Source organism: Pelodiscus sinensis, chromosome 19, assembly GCF_052426305.1.
Source record: "Pelodiscus sinensis isolate ZL-2025 chromosome 19, ASM5242630v1, whole genome shotgun sequence".
Lineage (NCBI taxonomy): Eukaryota > Metazoa > Chordata > Testudines > Trionychidae > Pelodiscus > Pelodiscus sinensis.
The window spans coordinates 18,332,762-18,355,204 of NC_143070.1; the positions used below are offsets into that span (position 1 = coordinate 18,332,762).

A 22,443-nucleotide genomic window follows, 5' to 3' on the forward strand; every position below is an offset into this window, starting at 1 on the left:
AGCAGGAAAAGCTGAGAACCGGCTGTCCAGGGGGCTCCCTTTAAGCTCGAGCCTCAGATAGCCTCAGACAGCAGCCACACAAAGCAACTACAGACCTGATGCCCTGCCAAAACCTGTTTCAGCCGCCCTTAAATGCCCCCCTGCATCCAATCAGTGTGGACGTGCTAGTTCGAATTAGCAAAATGCTAATTCAAACTAGTTTTTAGTTCTAGACGCGTTAGTGCGAATTAGCTTAGTTCGAATTAACTAATTCGAACTAAGTTAGTTCGAATTAGCGCTGTAGTGTAGACATACCCTCATTTCTTTTCTTCCTACATGGCAGAGGCAAAATGATTCCCCGCTGTACACAGAGTTGTTATGTAGCAGGGACGACAGAGAAAGATGCTCCCCCTACTGCTGGATTTGCAGAAGTTTGTAACTTACTTCACAAAACAGAAACCCACTCTATATTTGAGAGAGTTTGCATGTCTGTCTGTCTCTTTCTGAGTCTGTTTGTTCAAGTACTCTTCCTAAATGGTAAGAGCCAGACCCACCATATGTGGCATGCAACTTTCTCTGATCCTACCTTAGAGCAAGGTCAGAGTTTGGTTGTGCCAGGATAATGGGATGTTTGTGGAATGTGACTGATTCTCATCAGATGCAAAGGGATGGGTGTGATGGCAGGGACAGTACTACTCCAGAATGAATACAGGAGGTTGAGCAAATGTCCCAGCTCTGGGTCAGAAAAGGGCACCAAAAATGAGTCGGGGTTTGGAACAGGTCCCATAAGAAGAGAGATGAAAAAGAGTTTTCAGCAAAGAAAAGAGATGAAAGGGGGATAGGATAGAGGTCTGTAAAATCATGATGGGTGTGGAAAAAGTGAATAAGGAAAAGTTATTTACTTGTTCCCATCATATATATAAAAGCCTAATGTCTGTCATCCCACTCTCCCTACCTTTAATATCAGCAATTCACAGACACTTACCTTCCTTCCTCCCCCTTCCCACCCCCCCGCATCCCCCTGCTGTTCTGCAATGTGATTTGTCCTTTTCATATTTGTTCATTTTTTTTAAATTGTATCCTTTGGTATATATGGTTGTGACTACTTTCTTCCACTATTTGATCTGAGGAAGTGGGTCTGGCCCACGAAAGCTCATCATCTAATAAACCATCTTGTTAGTCTTTAAAGTGCTACATTGTCCTGCATTTTGCTCCAGAGCGTAACGCTGTGCTTCTGTAATGCAGAAATAATATTTTCTGTTGCCACTGGGCGGCACTGTTGCCTCTGTAATGTCCTTCGCCTTCCGCCATGGCACTCGGCTGACTTCTGCGGCACTCAGACGGGCCACCGCACGGGAGCAAGCAGCGAAAACGGCCGTTTAGGCTCTGCAGTCCCCATGCAGCATGGGGGTGGCAGCGTAGAAGTCAGCCGAGTGCCACAGCGGGAAGCGAAAGGGGTCGAGAAGTGTGCATCCCCGACGGAGACAGAGAGGGGGGCGGAGGAGCATGGAGGAGAGCAGAGAGAGCATGAGAGGCAGAAGGGGGAGAAGAGAAAGAGAGATGGAGAGAGGCAGGAGGTGGAAGAGAGCGGAGAGAGGGACAGGGGGAGGCAGTAAGAGGAGGAGAGAGAGAGAGACGGAGAGAGAGACCGGAGGCTTAGGAAAGAAGAGCAAGATAGAAAGGGAATAGGACATAGAGGAGAGACCTGAAAATCCATTCTTATGACGGGCTAATTGGCTAGTAACCTAAGAACAAAGAGTCACCAAATTAAATGCATAGGTAGCAGGATTAAGACAAACAAAAGGAAGATTTTCTTGACACAGCGCACAATCACCCTGTGGAACTCCTTGCCAGAGGATGTTGTGAAGACCAGCACTTTAAGAGTACGTCAACGCTGCAACTTTATTTCAAAATAACTTAGTCCGCAACTACACAGCAGGTATTTATTTCGAAATTGTGACAAAATATGGCCACATTTATTGTACGAGGAATAAGGGAAGTTGGAGGACGAGAGCTCCATTTCAAAATAAGTGCTGTGTAGACGTTCCCAATTTCAAAATAAGATACACAGTTGACGTAGCTCACTTTGTGTAGCTTATGTTGAGTTGAGCCCTGCAGTGGAGACGCAACTTTAAGGGGTTTAAGTAAGAGCTGGATAAATTCATGGAGGTTCGGTTCTTCAATACTTATTTGCCAGGATGGGTAGGGATGGGGACCCTGGACTCTGTTTGCCAGGGGCTGGAAATGGGCGACAGGGGAGGGGTCACTAGATGTTCCCTGTTCTGTTCCCTCCCTCTGGGGCACCTGGCACTGGCCACTGTGGGCCGACAGGACACTGGGGTGGACGGGCCTTTGGTCTGAGCCAGTCTGGCTGCTCTGATGTTCCCTGGTCAGCGCCCCCCATAGACTAGCTCAGGCAGCTCCCTGCCGGGCCTGCTGGCTTGTCCCAGACACTCCCATCCCCCGTCACTCAGGCTGGGGGCTCGCAGCGTCGTGCCAGGGATTTTCTGGGCAGCTACAATTCCAGGCAGCGCCGTTCAGCGTTGCAATAGCCCAGCCCCCACCTGGAGCTCGCTCCTTGTCTCCAGCTCTGCCGGGGAGAGCAAAGTTCCCAGCAGGCAGCAGCTTGAGGAGCCAGGGCCGGCTGCTTTCCTGAGCCCAGCTTGCCCCAGAGTCCCCAAGGCAGCCGGAGGGCTAGGGCGGGGCAGAGCCACTGGGTTGGTCGATTTGTGTGACTGGATCTGAACTCTGCTCTCCCCCTGCCCCAGCCCCCAGCTCTGCCCTTCAGGGCCTGTCTGCTCCTGGGGCTGCAGTAGGGTCCTTCCACCTCCCGTAAGTGGAGCTGCAGGGAGGGAGGGATAGGAGTTTCTGGGGTATAGAGAGGAGGAGCCAGGTGCGGGGTACAGGAGAGTCCTCCAGGGTCACACAGACTGGGGTGTGTGAGGCCAGAGGGGCTGGTGTCAGGGAGACAGTCGGAGCTCAGTGTCTGTGTCCCACACCCAGATCCAGGGTCGGATTCTCTCCCCAGGGAGGGAGCCCGGCGGGAAAGTGAAGATCGGAGCCTCGGTTTCAGCATCGATAAATGTCACCTGCTCCTGGTCACAGTCCAGACAAACCCGGATCCTGCTGGGGGGGCCCAGGGGCAGGGGGGTCTCAGGGTCAGTGAGAGCCCAGAACTGACCCCCCCACCGCCCCACAGCCCAGATCCCACCCTTGGGGCTTAGGCTGACCCCTCCCTTCCTGCTCACAGACTCTGTGGCCACCCCCACAGCCCATCGCCCGCCCCCCACTTTCACCTCCCAGCAATGTCTCTCTGAGGTGAAGCCCTCTCGGCCCAGCACACATTCCCACATTCTCTCCGGGGTGTCAGTCAGTGGCTGCCTTGTCCTTTCCCAGCTCACATGTTTCCCATCCTCCGACAGGACGAGCTGGGGATGCGCCGTGTCTGGATCCAGAGTCACGTTGGCTGGGGGAGAATCAGAGCGTGAGGGGCAGAGCTCGGCCCTGGGGAGGGTTGAAGGTGTCAGAGACAGAATCTGCCCCAGCTGGGCAGTGACTCAGGGACTCTCCTGCCTCCAGGGGCGCCCGGCTCTGAGTGGGGAGCAGCCCTGAGGTCTCGGCCCAGCCCAAGGGGCAGCTCACCCCCCGGCAGGGAGGGGCCGTGGCAGAGAGAAGGGATCAAGATTTGGCAAGAAAATGGCAAATTAAATGTTATGTTGATAACTGTTAAGTAATGCACACTGGAAAAAATAATCCCAACTGTACATACTATATGATGGGGGCTAATTTAGTTACAGCTAATCAGGAAAGAGATCTTGGAGTCACAGTGGATAATTCTCTGAAGAGGACCATGCAGTGTGCAGCGGCAGCCGAAAAAGCAAACAAAATGTTAGGAATCATTCCAAAAGGGATAAAGAATAAGACAGAGAATATCATATTGCCTCTATCTAAAACCGTGGTACGCCCACATCTTGAACAGTGTGTGCAGATTTGGTTGCCTCATCTCAAAAAAAGCTATATTGGCATTGGAAAAGGTTCAGAGAAGGACAACAAAAATGATTCGGGATTTGGAATGGGTCCCATATGAAGAAAGATGAAAAAGACTGGGACTGTTCAGCTTAGAAAAGAGGAGACTAAGGAGGGATATGATAGAGGTCTGTAAAATCATGTCGGGTGTGGAAAAAGCGAATAAGGAAATGTTATTTAGTTGTTCCCACAATATAAGAACTAGGGGTCACCAAATGAAATTAATAGGAAGCAGGCTGAAAACAAACAAAAGGAAGTTTTTCTTCACTCAGTGGAACTCCTTGCCAGAGGATGTGGTGAAGGCTAGAAGTTTAACAGGGTTCAAAAAAGAGCTAGATAGATTCATGGAGGTGAGGTCCATAAATTGCTATTAGCTAGGCTGGGTCGCAATGGTGTCCCTAGCCTCTGTGTTTCTGGAGGTGGGAGACAGGGGAGGGATCACTTGATGATTTCCTGTTGTGATTCCCTCCCTCTGGGGCACCAGAGACTGGCCTCTATTGGCAGACAGGACACTGGGTTAGATGGGCCTTTGGTCTGATCCAGTCTGGCTGGTCTATGTTCTTATGCGATGTCAGGCCAGGGTGTCGCAGAGGCAGCTCTGAGCAGCGAGCAGAAGGAGGAAGCCCAGTGGGCAGAGGACAGGAGGAGGGGGCAGGTGGCAGCAGCAGGGGGCAGGGACAGAGGATGGGTAGGGGACGGGTGGCAGGGGCAGGCAGCAGCAGAGACGTCACCGACTGCCCCTCTCTCCCTCTGGGGGGGGGCGCCCATGGGGAAGAGACTCTGGGTCGGTGCTGCCAAGGCTGAGGCCAGGGACACGGCCAGGGACCAGGGGTGGGCGCGTGCGAGGGGCTGCAGCTGCGCAATGGGTTTGTGGTGTTTCCCCAGGTTACTGCTCGGTGCCTCTTCCCTTTTCACAAATGTCTTTTGTTACGCTCAGACCGGGGGGACGTGCTGCCTCCTAGGGCAGAGCAGCCCAGCCCAGAGAAACCCGCCGCTGCCCCGGGCCAGCCCACCCTGGCTCACAGGGCCTAGGCTGCGGGGGGCGTCGTTTTCCCAGGTTACTGGGGAGGGATCAAGCCGGCTCTGTGAGGTGTTGTTAAAAGGGACCCTGGATATTGAACTTGTCCCTGGTTGCTGCCAAAACCACCTGGCAGAAGAGTCGTGACTTGACGGCATCTTTGAACTGCAGCTGCTGGGGCTGACGCCCTGAAATCTCAGGCCCCAGCCTGCTCCCACCGTGATGGCAAAGGAGCCGCATTGTCACATGGGAGGGGACATCTGAACACTCACAAACCATTAACGTCAGTTACCTTCTCCTGTAGGGAATGCAACTCCTCTCCAGCCTGAAACCAAGCAGAGAAACCCAGCTGAGAGTGATGGGAGCAGACGCTCGATCTCAGAAACAGCAACCCACGGCCCATGGGCCCCATCTGCCCTGCCGGCCCTTCTATCTGGCCCTGAGCTGCGTCCTCAGCCCCATCGCTTATTTCCCTTCCCGCACAGTCCCTTCTCTTTACGCCACTGGCAGGGTGACAGAAGCTGTGTCCAGGCAGCACAGCTGTGGTGCCACCAAGCCTCGTGCTCTGGGTGGTGCAGTCATGGGGCAGAGAGCGGAGGGAGGGGGAATTGGACATAGGACAGGCGTCCGGGGGTGGGGTGGCCTGGCCAAGGAGCAATGGGGGTTGGATTGGGGTAGGCAGTCTTGGGGGGGCAGTAGGGAGCTGGAGAACAGGGGGTCAAATGGGGCAAGGCCTGAGCCATGCCTGGCTGTTTCCTTCCCTGCCTGGCCACCCCTACAATTTCCGTATTTTGATGTGGCCACAGGCCGAAAAATCTGCCCACCCCGCTACATACACAGGATTCAACATTGTACAGAGTGACACGGTGCAGAAATTGGAAGGTACAAATTCTACTAGAAATGTCGAATAAATGAGAAAAACCCCCACAGCTACACACACACTGCATAAGCCTTGCGGTTGGGTTGTTTTGTATTTCAAACAGCTCCACTGCCTGTGGAACGAGTCCTACGAAGTTACAATCAAACTCTACTTGCAAACATGTTACACTTACAAACGAGCCAAGAAAACCTATTTAAAGCAAGTTTCTGCTTTTGTGGAAAACAATGACGCCTGCCACTGAATCATGTAGTTACAGGGGTTATTCTAAAAAACGTACAAGTATGGGGGGGAGGGTTTCTTACACTAGTCTTTGAGCACTTGCTGTTTCTTTGATTTCTAGTCATAGAACCCTCCTCCCCTCTTCATACATCTTGACCAAAGGATGATTTCCATGTTGTTATTTCATTTTATTTCATTTCCTTTTCAGAACTAAGGTTAAGGCTCCACTTCTATTCAAATAGCAGCACATTGTGGTAGCTCAGCACACTCTCTGAAGTGACCTTTTGGTGTGAGAATTCTCATGCTTATTCTGAGACCATCATTAATTTGTAAAGTTAAATTATAAAAATGACAAAAAACCCAAACCCATCAGCAATACAGCCCCGTGGTGAGGACACACCTTAGCACAACAGGGTTTACACGTAGGGAGAAGGAGAATGACACTTAGGGTATGTCTACACTACAGTACTAATCTGAACTAACTAAATTCGAATTAGTTAATTCGAACTAAGCTCATTCGAAGTAGTGCATCTAGACCTAAAAACTAGTTCGAATTAGAGTTTTGCTAATTTGAACTAGCATGTCCACACTGAGTGGACCCTGAACCGAGGTTAAGGATGGCCGGAAGCAGTGCCGGCAGGGCATCAGATTAGGACTTAGAGCGTGGAGCTGCTGTCTCTGGCTAGCCGAGGGCTGTGCTTAAAGGGACCCGACCCCCACCCCGGACAGACGGATCTCTGGGGTTCCCCGCTCGCTTGTCTAACTCGATGAGGGACAGCAAAGCAGTCCTGTCTTGGAGTTCCCTGAGTGCCCGCACTTGGCACATCACAGCACTCGGCCATCAGCCCGGCTGCACTTGCCGCAGGCTACCATCCGGGGTGGGACAATCGGGGGGCTGCAGGAGATCTTCCACCCCGAGGAGCCCACAGAGCCACCCCAGTCCTCCACATCAGGGGCTCGTACCCCATACCTTCCACTTACCCCTCCCTAGCCCCCCTTCCTGATGTACAAAATAAAGGACATGTGTGTTCAAAAATAGAAACTCTCTTTATTGAACAAAACTCAGGGAGACTGGGAAAAGGACGTGGGAGAGGGGAAGAGAGTGGGTGGGAGAGGAGAGGGCAACTAAAATGATCAGGTGTTTGGAACAGATCCTATATGAAGAGAAGCTAAAGAGACTGGGACTTTTCAGCTTAGGAAAGAGGAGACTGAGGGGGGATAGGATAGAGGTCTCTAAAAACATGAGTGGTGTGGAGAGGGTGCATACAGAAAAGTTCTTCATTAGTTCCCATAATAGAAGGACTAGAGGACACCAAATGAAATGAATGGGTAGCAGGCTTCAAACTAATAACAGAAAGTTGTTCTTCACAAAGCAAATAGTCAACCTGTGGAACTCCTTGCTGCAGGAGGCTGTGAAGGCTAGAACTATAAGGGTATGTCTACACTACCCCGCTAGTTCAAACTAGCGGGGTAATGTAGGCATACCGCACTTGCAAATGAAGCCCGGGATTTGAATTTCCCGGGCTTCATTTGCATAAGCGGGGTGCCGCCATTTTTAAAACCCCGCTCGTTCGAACCCCGTGCAGCACGGCTACACGGGGCACGAACTAGGTAGTTCAAACTAGGCTTCCTAGTTCGAACTACCGTTACTCCTCGTGAAATGAGGATGATTTTTGCTTTGTCCTTTCATGTCTTTATGAGGACTCTGTTGAGGAGGGAAAAGGGAGGAAACGCATAAAGCAAGGGTGTGGTGTCATACTTGAAGATGAGAGCATCCCTGGGGGATTGCTTCCCCATGCCCGCTTTGGAGCAATGCATTGGGAATGTTTTTGTTGGCCTTGTTGGCAAATAGGTTTATGTGTGGATAACCCCGTTGTTTGAATATGTTCCTCAGAACTGTGTAATTGAGCTCCCACTCCTGATCCCGGGGTAGAGCTATGCTGAGGGCATCTAGGGTGTCTCTAGACTACATGCCTCCGTCGACAGAGGCATGTAGATTAGACAGATCGGCAGAGGGAAATGAAGCCGCGATTTAAATAATCGCGGCTTCATTTAAATTTACATGGCTAGCACGCTGAGCCGACAAAAAGCTGATCAGCTGTTTGTCGGCTCAGCACGCTAGTCTGGATACTACCCTGCCGACATCAAAGCCCTTTGTCGGCAGCCCCGGTAAACCTCATCCCACGAGGAATAACGGGGCTGCCGACAAAGGGCTTTGATGTCGGCAGGGGAGCGTCCAGACTAGCGCGCTGAGCCGACAAACAGCTGATCAGCTGTTTGTCGGCTCAGCTCGGCAGCCATGTAAATTTAAATGAAGCCGTGATTATTTAAATCGCAGCTTCATTTCCCTCTGCTGATCTGTCTAATCTACATGCCTCCGTCGACGGAGGCATGTAGCTAGACACACCCCTACTGTTGTATTGAGGGCCCAAGGGAGATGGCATGCTCTTATGCAAATTCTCAGGCTAGGAACCAGTTCCAAAGTGTGATGGCTTGCTTGCAAAGAGTTTGTGATCGAGCACTTCCTTGCCTGTTTATGCAGAATATACATCCCATATGGTCCGTATATATTCCGATATGAATTCTCGTGGTATGGGGAAGTAATTTTTGGCATGCTAGTCATACTGGCCTAAGTTTGAGGACACTGATGTGTGGTTTGATCTGCTGAGGTCATTAGGCTTTGTGCTGTCGGTCGTTTCATGTGTGCTCCCCATCCAGTGAGAGAGGCATCTGTGGTGATGACTACTGTAAGTCCTGGGCTTTGAAAGGGTATGCCTGTGCAGAGGTTGGATAATTTTGTCCCCCATTATAATGATGCCTTCACTGCGTGTAGGAGTGATAATATTCTGGTCATCTGGTGCACATGTGGCTTGTATTTGAGTTGGAGCCAGCCTTGGAGACATCTCGTAGTCTTGCATTGGGAACCACCAGGTTGCACAATGCCATGTGACCTAGAAGTTGTAGGCAGTCATGGGCCGAGATTGATGGCATCTTGCGGAGGAAATGTGCTAGTTGGCTGATGTGGATGAATCTGTTGGTAGGTAGAGAGACCCTGGCTGTGATAAAATTGAGATGGGCACCAATAAATTGGATGGATTGGATAGGCACTGAGCATTGACTTGCCATGGTTTACAAGAGGTCTTAGAAAGCGGAAACAGCTTAGGACCACATGAGTGTGATGATGGGAATCGTGTCTGGTTCTTGTAGGCAGTCAGCCAAGTAAGGGTAGATACTGACTCCACATTTTGTGAGATGAGCAGTGACCACTGATAACACCTTGGAAAATACTCTGGGTGCTGTGAAGAGTCTGAAGGGTAGGACCATATACTGGTAATGTCATGAACGTAGGGTAAATGGAGAAAACATCTGTGAGCCAGTAATATGGGTATATGGAAGTATGCATCCTGTAAAGTCAAGGGATGAAAAGCTGTCACCAAGCTCCAGAGCTGGTTATCGGCACACCAGGTCACAAATCTCCGCCACTTAGCTAGGTAAGTCCTTCAGGTAGACTCCCTTCTACTATGTATTAAGATTGCCTTTACTTGCTCCGAGCAGAGATCTTCAGATGTTTTGAACCAGCTAGGAGCCATGCTGTTAAATATAGGGTCTCTGGTCTTGGATGAAGGAAAAAGCTGCAGTTCTGAGAAAGCAGGTCTGGTGGGGAGGAAGAGAGTAAGGTGGTTGTAAGGACATTTGGCACAGGAATAGGTACCATGATTGTCTTCCCCATGCTGGAGCTCTGAGAATCACTCATGCTGAATCTGTGTTGATTTTCTCTAGAACTGAGGGTATGAGCACAGTTGGGGGAAACACATAGTTTAAGGGCAAAGTGGCGAGGAGTCCTGTGGCACCTTATAGACTAACCGAAGCATTGGAGCATAAGCTTTCGTGGGCAAAGACCCACTTTGTCTGATGCATGTAGACGAAGGGGGTCTTTGCCCACGAAAGCTTATGCTCCAACGCTTCGGTTAGTCTATAAGGGTATGTCTACACTAGCTCATTAGTTTGAGCTAGGTAGGTAAATGAGGGCAACCGGGGTTGCAAATGAAGCCCGGGATTTAAATATCCCGGGCTTCATTTGCATGTTCCCGGGCACCGCTATTTTTAAATCCCCCTTAGTCTGAACTCCGTGCCCGCGGCTACATGCAGCACAGAGTAGGTAGTTCGAATTAGGATCTCTAATTCGAACTACCGGTACACCTTGAGGTTCCACGAGGAGTAACGGTAGTTCAAATAAGATATCCTAATTTGAACTACCTACTCCGTGCCGCGTGTAGCCGCAGGCACGGAGTTTGGACTAAGGGGGATTTAAAAATGGCGGCGCCCGGGAACATGCAAATGAAGCCCGGGATATTTAAATCCCGGGCTTCATTTGCAACCCCGGTTGCCCTCATTTGCCTACCTAGCTCGAACTAACGAGCTAGTGTAGACATACCCTAAGGTGCCACAGGACTCCTTGCCGCTTTTACAGATTCAGACTAACATGGCTACCCCTCTGATAATAGATTAGGGGAATCTTCCAGCTGATCAGGAATGCATCTCCCAGTGATTCCTTCCCAATGCCTGCTCTGGAACAATAGTGGTGATACTTTGTGTTGTTGTAGGTGGTGAATAGGTCTATTCGCAGAGATCCCCAGAGGTGGAAGATGCACCAAAGGATGTCCATGTGAATCTCCCACTCGTGATCGTGAAGGAAATGTCTGCTCAGCGAGTCTGCAACAGCATTGCCCGTGCCAGGTAAGTAAGATGCTATTAAGGTGATGTCATTTTGAATACACCAGTTCCATAGCTGGATTGCTTCCACACAAAGCAACTGGGAGCGTGCCCCTCTCTGCTGATTTACATAAGACATTGTTGTGATGTTGTCGGTCATATTATGATGGTTGTCCCAGTTATGTGGACATGGAAGTGTCTGCATGCATGGAAGACTTCTCTGAGCTTGAGAAGATTTATGTGAAGAGCCAATTCTGTTGTTGATCACCTGCCCTGGACTGTCATGCCATTCATATGGGCACCCCAACCGGTGAGGGAGGCATCTGTGGTCAGCTGATTCAACGGTTGAGGTCAGTGGAATGGGACACTCGCCATGAGATTATTTGGTTTGGTCCACCACAGTAGGGATCTGCGAACATGGGTTAGAGGAGCTACTGTCTTGTGAATGCTGTGTTTTGTCGGGATATACACTGATGCCAGCCAATGCTGAAGGCAGTGAAAATGTAGTCTTACGTGCTGAACCATGAACGTGGTGGCAGCCATGTGCCCCATCAGTTGCAGCCAAGTGAGCACCGACACAGCAGGGGCATGCCTCAGAATGGTAATTAGATCTTGTATTGCCTGGAATCATTCCACAGGTAAGTATGCCCGAGCCGCGATAGATTAGAGTCATGCCCCTATGAAATTTATGGCCTGTGTCGGCTCCACCATGGACTTCTGTTTGTTTATGATAAGGCCGAGGAAGTTGAAAGCCTGGCTAGTGTGACCATATGGAATGTTTCTTTCTGTGATCGACCTTTTATGAGGCAGTCGTCGAGGTAAGGGAAGATCGTGACTTCTCTGCGACGCCAATACTGAAAGAGTTTTTGCGAAAACCCTGGGAGCAGATGTGAGGCCAAATAGTAACACTCGATATTGGAAATGATTGTTGCCAACAACAAAGCAAAGGAATCCTCTGTGTGCTGGATGGATAGCAATGTAGAAATAAGCATCTTGAAATTCAAGGGCTGCAAACCAATCTTCATTGTTTAGGGATGGTATAATGGTAGAGAGGGTCACCATTTTGAACCACTGTTTCTGGAGGTGGTGATTCAGCTTCCTCAGATCGAGAATGGGTATCCATCCTCCTGTTTTCTTCTGAGTGAGGAAATAACGGGAGTAGAAGCCTATTGCTCTGAGCTGTCTTGGAACTCTCTCTGTGGCCCCAATAGATAGGAGGCGATGGACTTCCTGTTTTAAGAGATCCTCGTGAGATGCGTCCCTGAAAAGGAACGGAGATGGTGGGGTGGTGAGAGGAATGGATATGAAAGGGATTGTGAAGCCGGATGCCACAACTTCCAAGACCCATCGGTCCGATGTTATGGTGGCTTGTTGATTGCAGAATAGCCATAGGCGATGAAGAAACAGGAGAGGGACCTGACGTTGTGGCTCGACAACACGAGCTGCTTACATGCCCTCGACCAAAAAGTCAAATCTGGTGTTTCGCTGCAGACCGATTGGTTGCATGAATTGACTGAGCGCGTCTGTGCTGTAGACGTTGTTTTGGGCAAGACTGGTCGTAGGCACAGTGCTGCTCTCTTTAGAATGGATAATCATACCTCCTCTGGGTATGTCTACACTACACAGTTAATTCAAACTAACAGACGTTAGTTCGAATTAACTTTGATAGGCGCTACACATGCAAACCGCTAGTTCGAACTTAATTCAAACTAGCGGTGCGCTTAATTCGAACTAGCGGTGCGCTTAATTTGAACTAGGTAAATGTCATTGTATGAGGCCTAATGCCTAGTTCGAAATAAGTAGTTCGAATTAAGGGCTGTGTAGCCACTTAATTCGAACTAGTGGGAGGCTAGCCCTCCCCACCTTTCACTGGTGGCCACTCTGGGCACCACCAGGGAAACTCTTCTGCCCCCTCCTGGCCCTGGAGCCCTTAAAGGGGCACGGGCTGGCTATGGTGCCCGTGCCAGGTGCAAGCCTGCCAGCACTCAGCCAGCAGACCCTGCACCTGGCACAGTACGAACCAGCCACCCGCTGCCACCCAGCCCTCTGCCACTTCCCGGGACCAGGATGGCGGCTCCCAGGAGCCTGCCCAGGGCCGCAAGGGGCCGGCACCCGCCTGGTCTACTGCGGACATGATCGTGGACCTCATCCACGACCTTCACACTAGGCACAGGAAAGTGGCCGTCTAGGGCAGGATAGCTGCCAGCCTGGCCACCCAGGAGCAGGATTGCATGAAAATCAAGGTGGTTCAGTGAGACCCCCGACCCTGAGCCCTGAGCTTAGAACGGATGTACTGGGTCAGACCAAAGGTCCATCTAGCCCAGTAGCCTGTCTGCTGACAGCAGCCAACACTAGGTACCCTGGAGGGGATGGACCGAAGACAATGACCAAGCCATTTGTCTTGTACCATCCATCTCCAGCCTTCCACAAACAGAGGCCAGGGAAACCATTTCTACCCCCGGCTAATACCACTCCATGGACCCAGCCTCCATGAATTTATCTAACTTTTCTTTAAACTCTGTTATAGTTCTAGTCTTCACAGCCTCCTGCAGCAAGGAGTTCTACTGGTTGACTATTTGCTTTGTGAAGAACAACTTTCTGTTATTAGTTTGAAGCCTGCTACCCATTAATTTCATTTGGTGTCCTCTAGTCCTTCTATTATGGGAACTAATGAAGAACTTTTCTTTATGCGCCTTCTCCACACCACTCATGCTTTTATAGACCTCTATCATATCCCCCCTCAGTCTCCTCTTTTCTAAGCTGAAAAGTCCCAGTCTCTTTAGCCTCTCTTCATATGGGACCTGTTCCAAACCCCTGATCATTTTAGTTGCCCTCCCCTCTCCCACCCTCTCTATTCCCCTCTCCCACCTCCTTTTCCCAGTCTCCCCCAGTTTTGTTCAATAAAGAGAGTTTCTATTTTTGAACACACGTGTCCTTTATTTTGTACATCAGGAAGAGGGGCTAGGGAGGGGTAAGTGGAAGAAGGTGAGGGAGGAATGGGGTAGTGTGACGGCGCGTTGGGGGTCCCCCGTCTCCTGCACCCCGAAATGGCACAAACAGACTGCACCAGCCGGTGGAATAGAGGAAGTTTATTGCCTCTCCAGGATACAGCACAGCACAGATGTAATCTGGTCACAGAGCTGGGCTAGGATGCCTCAGGCCTCCTTGAGATGGGGGAGACTGGGCCCCTAAACTCCAGCCCCTTTCCCTAGGCCATCTCCTCCATGCTCCCAGACAGCCACCAACTAACTAACTCCCTTCCAGCCCTGCCCCCCAGGCAGGGCACCATTCCACCTTCCTTTGTTCCTCTCCATGGGGGGTGTCTGGTTCAACAAGTTTGGCATCACCTTTGCATAGTGAGGTTTTCCCTGCTGGGTCTTGCTCCAGACAGCAGGGGTCACCACAGCCCAGCAAGTACCCCCACTACGTCACAGGTACGATCCCCCAATGGGGAGGACTGGGGTGGCTCTGCGGGCTCCTTGGGGTTGAAGCTCTCCTGCAGCCCCCCGATTGACTCTCCCCCTCAGATGGCAGCCTGCGGCAAGTGCAGCCGGGCTGATGGCCGAGAGCTGTGATGTGCTGAGTGTGGGCACTCAGGGCACTCCAAGCCAGGACTCCTTTGCTGTCCCTCATCGAGTTAGACAAGCGAGTGGGGAACCCCTGAGAACTGTCTGTCTGGGGTGGGGGTCGAGTCTCTTTAAGGACAGCCCTCGGCTACCCTGAGACAGCAGCTCCACGCTCTAAGTGCTAATCTGATGCCCTGCCAGCACTGCTTCCGGCCATCCTTAACCTCGGTTCAGGGTCCACTCAATATGGACATGCTAGTTCGAATTAGCAAAATGCTAATTCGAACTAGTTTTTAGGTCTAGATGCACTAGTTCGAATTAGCTTAGTTCGAATTAACTAATTCGAATTAAGTTAGTTCGAATTAGTGCTGTAGTGTAGACATACCCTTTGATAGGGGTAGTGCCTCTTGTGCTTATACGGAGAGGTATACATACCCAGGATACCAAAGGTTGTAAGCGAGTTCTTCCTGGTGTGCAAAAAGCTTCTGCTTCTTGAATGGGAGGTCCTCCACTTTACTCTGAAATTCTTTGGGAACTCCGTCCAAGACCAGTCAAGATGACCTTCTCATAGCAATCGCCGTAGCTGTGGAATGTGCGGCTGTGTCTGCCACATCTAGGGTGATCTGTAACCCTGCTCTAGTTGATGTGTGACCCTCCTGTACCACAGATTTTAAGAGGGGTCTCTTAGAGTCAGGGAGGTATTGAACAAGTTCTGTCAAGTTGGAGTAATTATTGAAGTTGTGATTTGAGAGCAGGGCGGCATAATTTGTGATGCAAAGGAGTAGAATGGCTGATGAATAATCTTTCCTGACAAAGATATCTAATTGTTAATGTCCTTGTCTGTCCCAGTGTTTCTGTATTGTGGCATCTTGGATTTGTGGTGAGCCACATCAACCACGAGAGAATTCACTTGTGGGTGACTGAATAAAAATTCGAAGCTTTTGGAGGGCACAAAATATTTTTTATCGGCCCGCTTACTAGTTGGCGCTGCACAGGTTGGGATCTGCCAAATGTCTTCTGCGGCCTCCATGATTGCTTCCTCAATAGGAAGAGCGATTTTTAATCATTGTTGAGAGTGCAGGTTCTTCAGTAGGGGATACTGTTTGCCCTGCACCTCAGCTAGATGGACCTCCTGAGTCTCCACAACTCGCTTGAATTGCTCCTGAAATTGTTTCAGGTCATCTGGCGGAGACATATTCCCTGGAAAACCACTTCATCAGGGGAGGATGAGAACTGGCCTCACCCAAACAATGAACACAAGCCGAATGGCCATCAGAGGCTGGCATGGCTTCCTGGCAAAGAGAGCACTTTTTAAAACCTGGTGAGCCAGGCATTGTGAAGCCCCCCTGCATCTCTCACTCAGTGGAGAGACGCTGAACAATCAAACAAAGTTTCTTTAAAAACAAAAAAAAAGCCTAATTAGATAAACTCTAAAACAGTAACTACCGTGAAATCTTTGTTATCCGGCACTCTATTCACCAGAAAATGTTGTTAACCGGCATTGCCCCCAGCCAGTCTCATCTTCAGGCACACAGGCCTGGCTTGGTTTACTATGATTGGTGTAACAATTTTTTATTTAAGAAATACGAATCATCTTTCACTCACAATAGAAATGTGAGACCAACTGCCTCACTCAACAAAACTACCAATATTAAAAACCTGAGTTTTACTATTATTGTCCATTGGTTTTTCCTAGGTTGATGGGACCCTCAGATAAGCGGGGTTAGGGGGCTAGGCTTTGTGCTCTTGGAAGGGACAAGGCCTCAGATGGAAGGAGTGAGGCTGAAGGCAGCTAGACCCTCCTCACCAGCACTCCAGGCAGTCCTCAGAGCCACCTGGAGCATGCCGCACAGCACTCTGGTGCTGATTTAAAGGGCCTGGGGCTGCAGCCACTGCTGCTTCTGTGGTAACGGCGGCGACCAGGACCTCTGGGGCCGGGGCTACAGCCCCCTATGTCTCCCCTGTTGGCAGGCCTGGCCCAAACATCCTCTTTCAGCCCCTCTATGTAGTGACAGCCCGACACAATAGACACTACTGGGCCATGTGGCAAAGCCACGAGAGAGTTAACCCAGGCAGATTAACATGGGTTTTCCAGGTGGCAAATTCAGGGAGTGCGGATGCTGAAGTATCATCACTGAGATTTCATGTGATTTTCCAGTTGATGTCTCTTTAGTCATCATCATCTACCAAATATTTGAGGGTGCGTCTAGACTACATGGCTCCGTCGACAGAGCCATGTAAATGAGTGTATTCGGCATAGGCAAAGAAGCGGGGATTTAAATAATTTCACGAGGCATACCGGAGCGGTCGACAAAGGCTTCCCTTGTCAACCGCGGAGCGTCTAGACTGCCCGCTGTGCCGGATCAGCTGATTGTCAGCACAGCGCGGTGGCCATGTTTATTTGAATGAAGCGGGGATTATTTAAATCCCTGCTTCGTTGCCTATGCCGGGTAAACTAGTTTACATGGCTCCGTCGACGGAGCCATGTAGTCTAGACACACCCTGAGAGACTTTGCGTGTCTGTCTGTGAGTCTGCTTGTTCCTAAATGGAAAGAGCCAGGACCACCACATTTGGTAGCAGCTTCCTCTTCCCATAACTGAAAGCAGGGTCAGGTAATGGGGTGTGTCTGGGGTGTGATTGTTTCTCATCAAACGGAAAGGGAGGGCTCTGATAGCAGGGACGGTTCTACTGCAGAATGACCACAGGGGGGCAGCAAGGGGCCAGAGATGGGGACTGGGACAGTTATAACCCATTGGGGCACTGTGGGGCAGGGGGGACAAAGGGACAGCTATGCCCTGTATATTTACAAGAGTTGGTCTATCTGTCTGTCTGTCTGTCTTCCAGTTGGGGAACATGCACTCTCCCCCATCGGTGCCCATTGCAGCTGTAGCAGCCATGATGCTTCTCACTTGACCCCAAATTGTTGCAATGACACAGACTGTTCTCTCCCAGGGCAGCCTGCAAACTGAACCCCTCATCCCAGCCCCACCCCAGAGCTCGGGTTTCAATGAAAAAAACACAAATTATTTCAATTAAGGACCCAAGCAAGGCTGGGGAAATCTTCTAGTCAATGAAACAGCCCAACAGTGCACAGAAAAGGCTGCATTGGACAAAAATCGAACTTACCAATTGTGCTAAGATGTTTCTCTAGGGAAACAAAATAAAGACACAGATGGAAGCACTAATTACTGAAGAATATTTTCAGATACTGCAGATTAAAAGGGGCGTTTTCATTGTATGAATCCCTAACACTTGGGTCATCAACAAACCTCCATTTTCTATAGGTAACTGTTTCATATTAACTGGGGCAAAAGTGATCAGATTTGCTCTCATCCCAATTTCTTATTTAATATCTGATAAAATCACACACTGGTCCCTTAATGAGAACAATGCACAGTCCTCATGCTGATCCAGCTCTGTGCCAGATACTGAGCTGTGAGGCTAAGTCTCATCCTAATTTATGTTTCAATTTAAAGGGGCTACCTACCCCCTGCTTCCTACACTCACCCACCTGCCCCTCAGGGGTAGGCAGCCCGGCCTGGCCCTGGGGAGAGCGAACTGAGGCATAGCATCCTTGCCCTGTCCCAGCTCTCCCCCCTCCGACCAACAAGGGGAGAAGGGTGGGCCGAACAGAGGTCGTGGCTTGCTGGCTCTCTCCACTCCCGCTGCTGGGGAGGGTTGGGCCAGACGGAGGCTGGGACAGGGGAGGCCATGCTGCTCCAGCCCCCTGCCAGCAAGAGGCAAGGCTGTGAGGCTCCAATGCACTCCCTACCCCCAGACCACCAGTGATGCTGCACATGTCCTGTGCACCCCTCTCCCCACTCGAACCTCATGAGGCTCTGGAGCTTCTGCATATGTCCTCCACGCCACCCCAGTCCTTGAAAGGCCATGTGGCACCTGCATCCTCCTCTCTAGCACCTGAGCCCCCAGGACTCCAGGGGAAGCCTCACCTTCCCCCACCTTAGTCCATGCAGCTCCTGCACACACCTCTCCCCACACGAGCCCCTGCAAGGATGTGCGGCTCCCGCCTGACTCCCACCCAGAACCCCAGGTAGAAAAAGGCCATTTGAAACTTACCAGCCTCTCCAGTATGTTTCCCTGAAAAGTACAGAAATAAAGATAAATGATTATCAGCCCCTTGCTCCATTAAACAGTGTTATAGGCGACATCCTGTACTTACACGATCCATTAGGAAAGATGTCGGCTTTCTTTGGACATTCAGACGACATCCCTTCTGGAGGAAGTTCTCCTGGGTCTGGATGGCTGGGTCTGAGTTCATAGAATCCCAGGGCCAGCAGAGACCTCAGGAGGCATCAGATCAAGCCTCCTGCTCAAAGCAGGACCAACCCAACTCCATCATCCCAGCCAGGGCTTGGTCAAGCCAGGACTTAAACACCTTTAGGGAGGGAGATTCCACCACCTCCCCAGGGAACCCAGCCCAGAGCTTCCCCACCAGCCTAGGGAAATAGTTTTTCCTAATTTCCAACCTAGACCTCCCCCACTGTAACTTGAGACCATTGCTCCTTGTTCTGCCACCTGCCATCACTGAGACCAGCCTCTCTCCATCCTCTTTGGAACCCCTCTGCAGGAAGTTGAAGGCAGCTCTCAAATCCCCCCTCACTCTTCTCTTCTGCAGACTAAACAAGCCTAAAATCCCTCAGCCTCACCTCATAGGTCACGTGCTACAGCCCCCACATCATTTTGGTTGCTCTCCGCTGGACCCTCTCCAATGGGTCCCCAGCCTGTCTGTAGCGGGGCACCCAGAACTGGACGCAATACTCCAGATGTGGCCTCACCAACACTGAATAAGAGTTATGTGAGTATGGGGTTATTTTTCTTACCCCGGTACTTATTTTTAACCTGGTAAACCTCATCCCATGAGGCATAATGGGGCGGTCGACAAAGGCTTTTGATGTCAACTGCCGAGCGTCCAGACTACCCCGCTGTGCCGCCAAACAGCTGATCGGCACGGCGCAGCAGCCATTTTGCTATGTCTATAACCCTCATCTACATGGCCCGGTCGATGGAGCCATGTAGTGTAGACATACCCTAAGGCCTATCTCTGTGTGGCTGGGATGAGCTACTCTTTAATAGATGGGAGGAAGGGGGAGGGGCACAGCGCCCAGCCCTCTCCCTATGGCTGGGACGGGGGAGGCGGTGCAGCTCCGGCTCCCCGCCAATGAGAGACAAGTCTGTGTGGCTCCAACACACTCCCTACCCCCAGACCACCCGATGACACCTCACATGTCCTGTGCACCCTCTCCCCCACCAGCATCTCCATGAGGTTCTGGGGCTCCCGTACGGGTCCTCCCCGCTCCTTAGTCCTCAAAAGGCCACACGACTCCTGTGCCCCCTCCCTGCACCCAAGACCCCAGGGCTCCCACCTGCACCCACTTCCCCCTGCCTGAGCCCACACAGCTCTTGCACACACCCCTCCCCCACACGAGCCCTTGCAAGGTTGTGAGTCTCCTATAGACAACCACCTGACCTCAAGATGATTCTTACCAACAACCACAGGACATATCACACTAATACCAACCCTGGTACCTTCCCTTGCAACAAACCCCATTGCCAGCTTTGTCCACATATTCACTCTGCTGATACCATTATTGGACCTAACTAAGTGGCTACGTCTACACTGGCCCCTTTTCCGGAAGGGGCATGTAAATTTCACGAGTCGTCGTAGGGAAATCCGCGGGGGATTTAAATATCCCCCGCGGCATTTAAATAAAAATGTCCGCCGCTTTTTTCCGGCTTTTAAAAAAGCCGGAAAAGAGCGTCTAGACTGGCCCCGATCCTCCGGAAAAAGTGCCCTTTTCCGGAGGCTCTTATTCTTACTTTGGAGCTGGCACAGGCACTGTGGCCAGGGTCTACCCCTTTAATGGCTCCGGGGCTGGGAGAGAGGAGAGTAAGTTTTCCTGGTTGTGCCCAGAGTGGCCACCAGGGCTCCCTGGGAAGGGCTGGAGGCCCCCTATTTCGAATTAAGTGTCTACACAGCACTTAATTCAAAATAGCTATTTCGAATTTGGTGTTACTCCTTGTAGAATGAGGTTTACCAAATTCGAATTAAGTGCTCCGCTATTTCAAATTAATTTCGAAATAGTGGTTTGCCTGTATAGACGCTATTAAAGTTAATTAGAAATAACGGCTGTTATTTCGAATTAACTTTGCAGTGTACACATACCCTCAGCAATTATCAGCCCCTTGCTCCATTGAACAGTGTTAGAAGCGACATCCTATAGTGAACAATCCATTAGGAAAGATGTCGGCTTTCCTTGGACATTCAGCAGATATCCCTGCTGGAGGAAGTTCACCTAGGCCCGGACAGCTGTATCTGAGTTCATAGAATCCCAGGGCTGGCACAGCCCTCAGGAGGCATCAAGTCCATGCAGCTGCCCAAAGCAGGACTAACCCCAACTCCATCATCCCAGCCAGGGCTTTGTCAAGCCGGGACTTAAACACCTTTAGGGACAGAGATTCCACCTCCTCCCTAGGGAAACCCATCCCAGTGCTTCCCTACTCTCCCCGGGAAATAGTTTTTCACAATATCCAGCCTAGACCTCCCCTACTGCAACGTGAGCCCATTGCTCCTCGTTGTGCCATCTGCTACCACAGAGAACAGCCTCTTTCCAGCCTCTTAGGAACCCCCCTTTAGGGAGTTGAAGGCTGCTATCAAATCCCCCCTCACTCTTCTCTTCTGCAGACTAAACATACCCAACTCCCTCAGCCTCTCCTCATAGGTCATATGCTCCAGCCCCCTAATCATTTTGGTTGCCCTCCACTGGATTCTCTCCAATGCATCCACATCCTTTGTGTAGTGGGAGGCCCAGAACTGGACACAATACTCCAGATGTGGCCTCACCAACACCGAATAAGAGTTATGTGAGAATTGGGATTTTTTTTATTACCTAACTGAGGGACAAATGTGTTTATTTCCTGATGTACCACAGGGGGCCTATCTCTAGGGCCTATCTCTGTATTGCTGGGGTGAGCTACAATTTAACAGCAAAAGAGATTTGTAGTCCTAAAGCCTACGACCAGAGACAGACAGTGGTATTCCCATGTGAACTAGCCGGGGTGGGAGAGGAGGGACATTGCAGCAAACAGATGGATTTGCTATCATCAGATTTGCTCATTCAGTTCTATTTCCCCAGACTCTGTTCTCCTGTTCTATCCCTCTCCACACACACCCTTCTGCCATTCCCTGCTATTGATAAACTCTCCCTCTGATACTCACCTTTCATTTTAAACATATAAATGGTGAGACCAATGCTACAAAACCAAACCACCAGGATCACACTCAGAGCCACCACGCATTAATTTGTTAGTCTTCAAAGTGCCACCAGACTCCTTTTTGTTGAAACAGACTAACCTGACTGCTTTTAAAAATACCTTTACTAGTTCCCCAAATACACTGGAAAGGAGGAGGGTTTAGGAGAAAGAAAGAGCCTGAAGCAGGGGCTTGATGCCTGAACCAAAGGTAGCAAGAGTTATACTCCGAGGGCATGTCTACACTAGCCCCCTAGTTCGAACGAGGGTGGCTAATGTAGGCATTTGTGGAATGAGGTCTAACAGTTATTCCGAACTAAGAACTTAGTTCGGATTAACTTTAGACTGTCGTGTGTAGCTGTGGGCAGTTAGTTCAAACTAAGGGGATTTAAAAATGACGGTTGGATGGAAGGATGCAAATCAAGCCCGGAATATTTAAATCCCGGGCTTGATTTGCAACTTCGAATGCCTACATTAGCCACCCTAGTTCAAACTAGGGGGCTAGTGTAGACATACCCTGAGTAACAGACAGGTCATGTGAAAAGCAGATGTTTGCCTGGATATTAGTGTCTGTCAGCACTAGAGCCGCTAGCACTGATAAAAGCCCATGGAGTGTGTACATACATTCCACCAGGACAGCACAAGGACACTCCAACTTAGCACATGATACTATAGTTTGAACAGGAGGGAGAGCATGACAAGGGAGGGTGAGTAGGGATGCTTTGGAGGAAAGTCCAAGGAGACGTACCAAACGTGCCATTAATGCACAAGA

General features: G+C 50.4%; 1 protein-coding gene across 1 annotated transcript; it reads right to left on the reverse strand.

Annotated features, from left to right (window-relative positions):
• Positions 1-1,019: 1,019 nt before the first annotated feature.
• LOC149522238 (butyrophilin subfamily 1 member A1-like) lies at positions 1,020-20,044 on the reverse strand. The gene is made up of 4 exons (XM_089770659.1): positions 18,480-20,044; positions 17,529-17,549; positions 5,316-5,348; positions 1,020-3,445 (listed from the first exon to the last, which is right to left on the reverse strand). Exons 1-4 carry the CDS (start codon positions 18,547-18,549, stop codon positions 2,940-2,942), a joined length of 630 nt encoding a protein of 209 aa, XP_089626785.1. The 5' UTR covers positions 18,550-20,044; the 3' UTR covers positions 1,020-2,939.
• Positions 20,045-22,443: the final 2,399 nt, after the last annotated feature.

Bases quoted from the DNA above. Each gene is read 5' to 3' on its own strand.
- LOC149522238 (XM_089770659.1), bottom strand. From the start codon at position 18,549: ATGGAGCAAGGGGCTGATAATCATTTATCTTTATTTCTGTACTTTTCA. The intron at 17,550-18,479 runs GTAAGTTTCAAA...TTGTTTCCCTAG, and splicing joins GAAACATACTGGAGAGGCTG to AGAAACATCTTAGCACAATT. The intron at 5,349-17,528 runs GTAAGTTCGATT...GCTTGGTTTCAG, and splicing joins GAAACATCTTAGCACAATTG to GCTGGAGAGGAGTTGCATTC.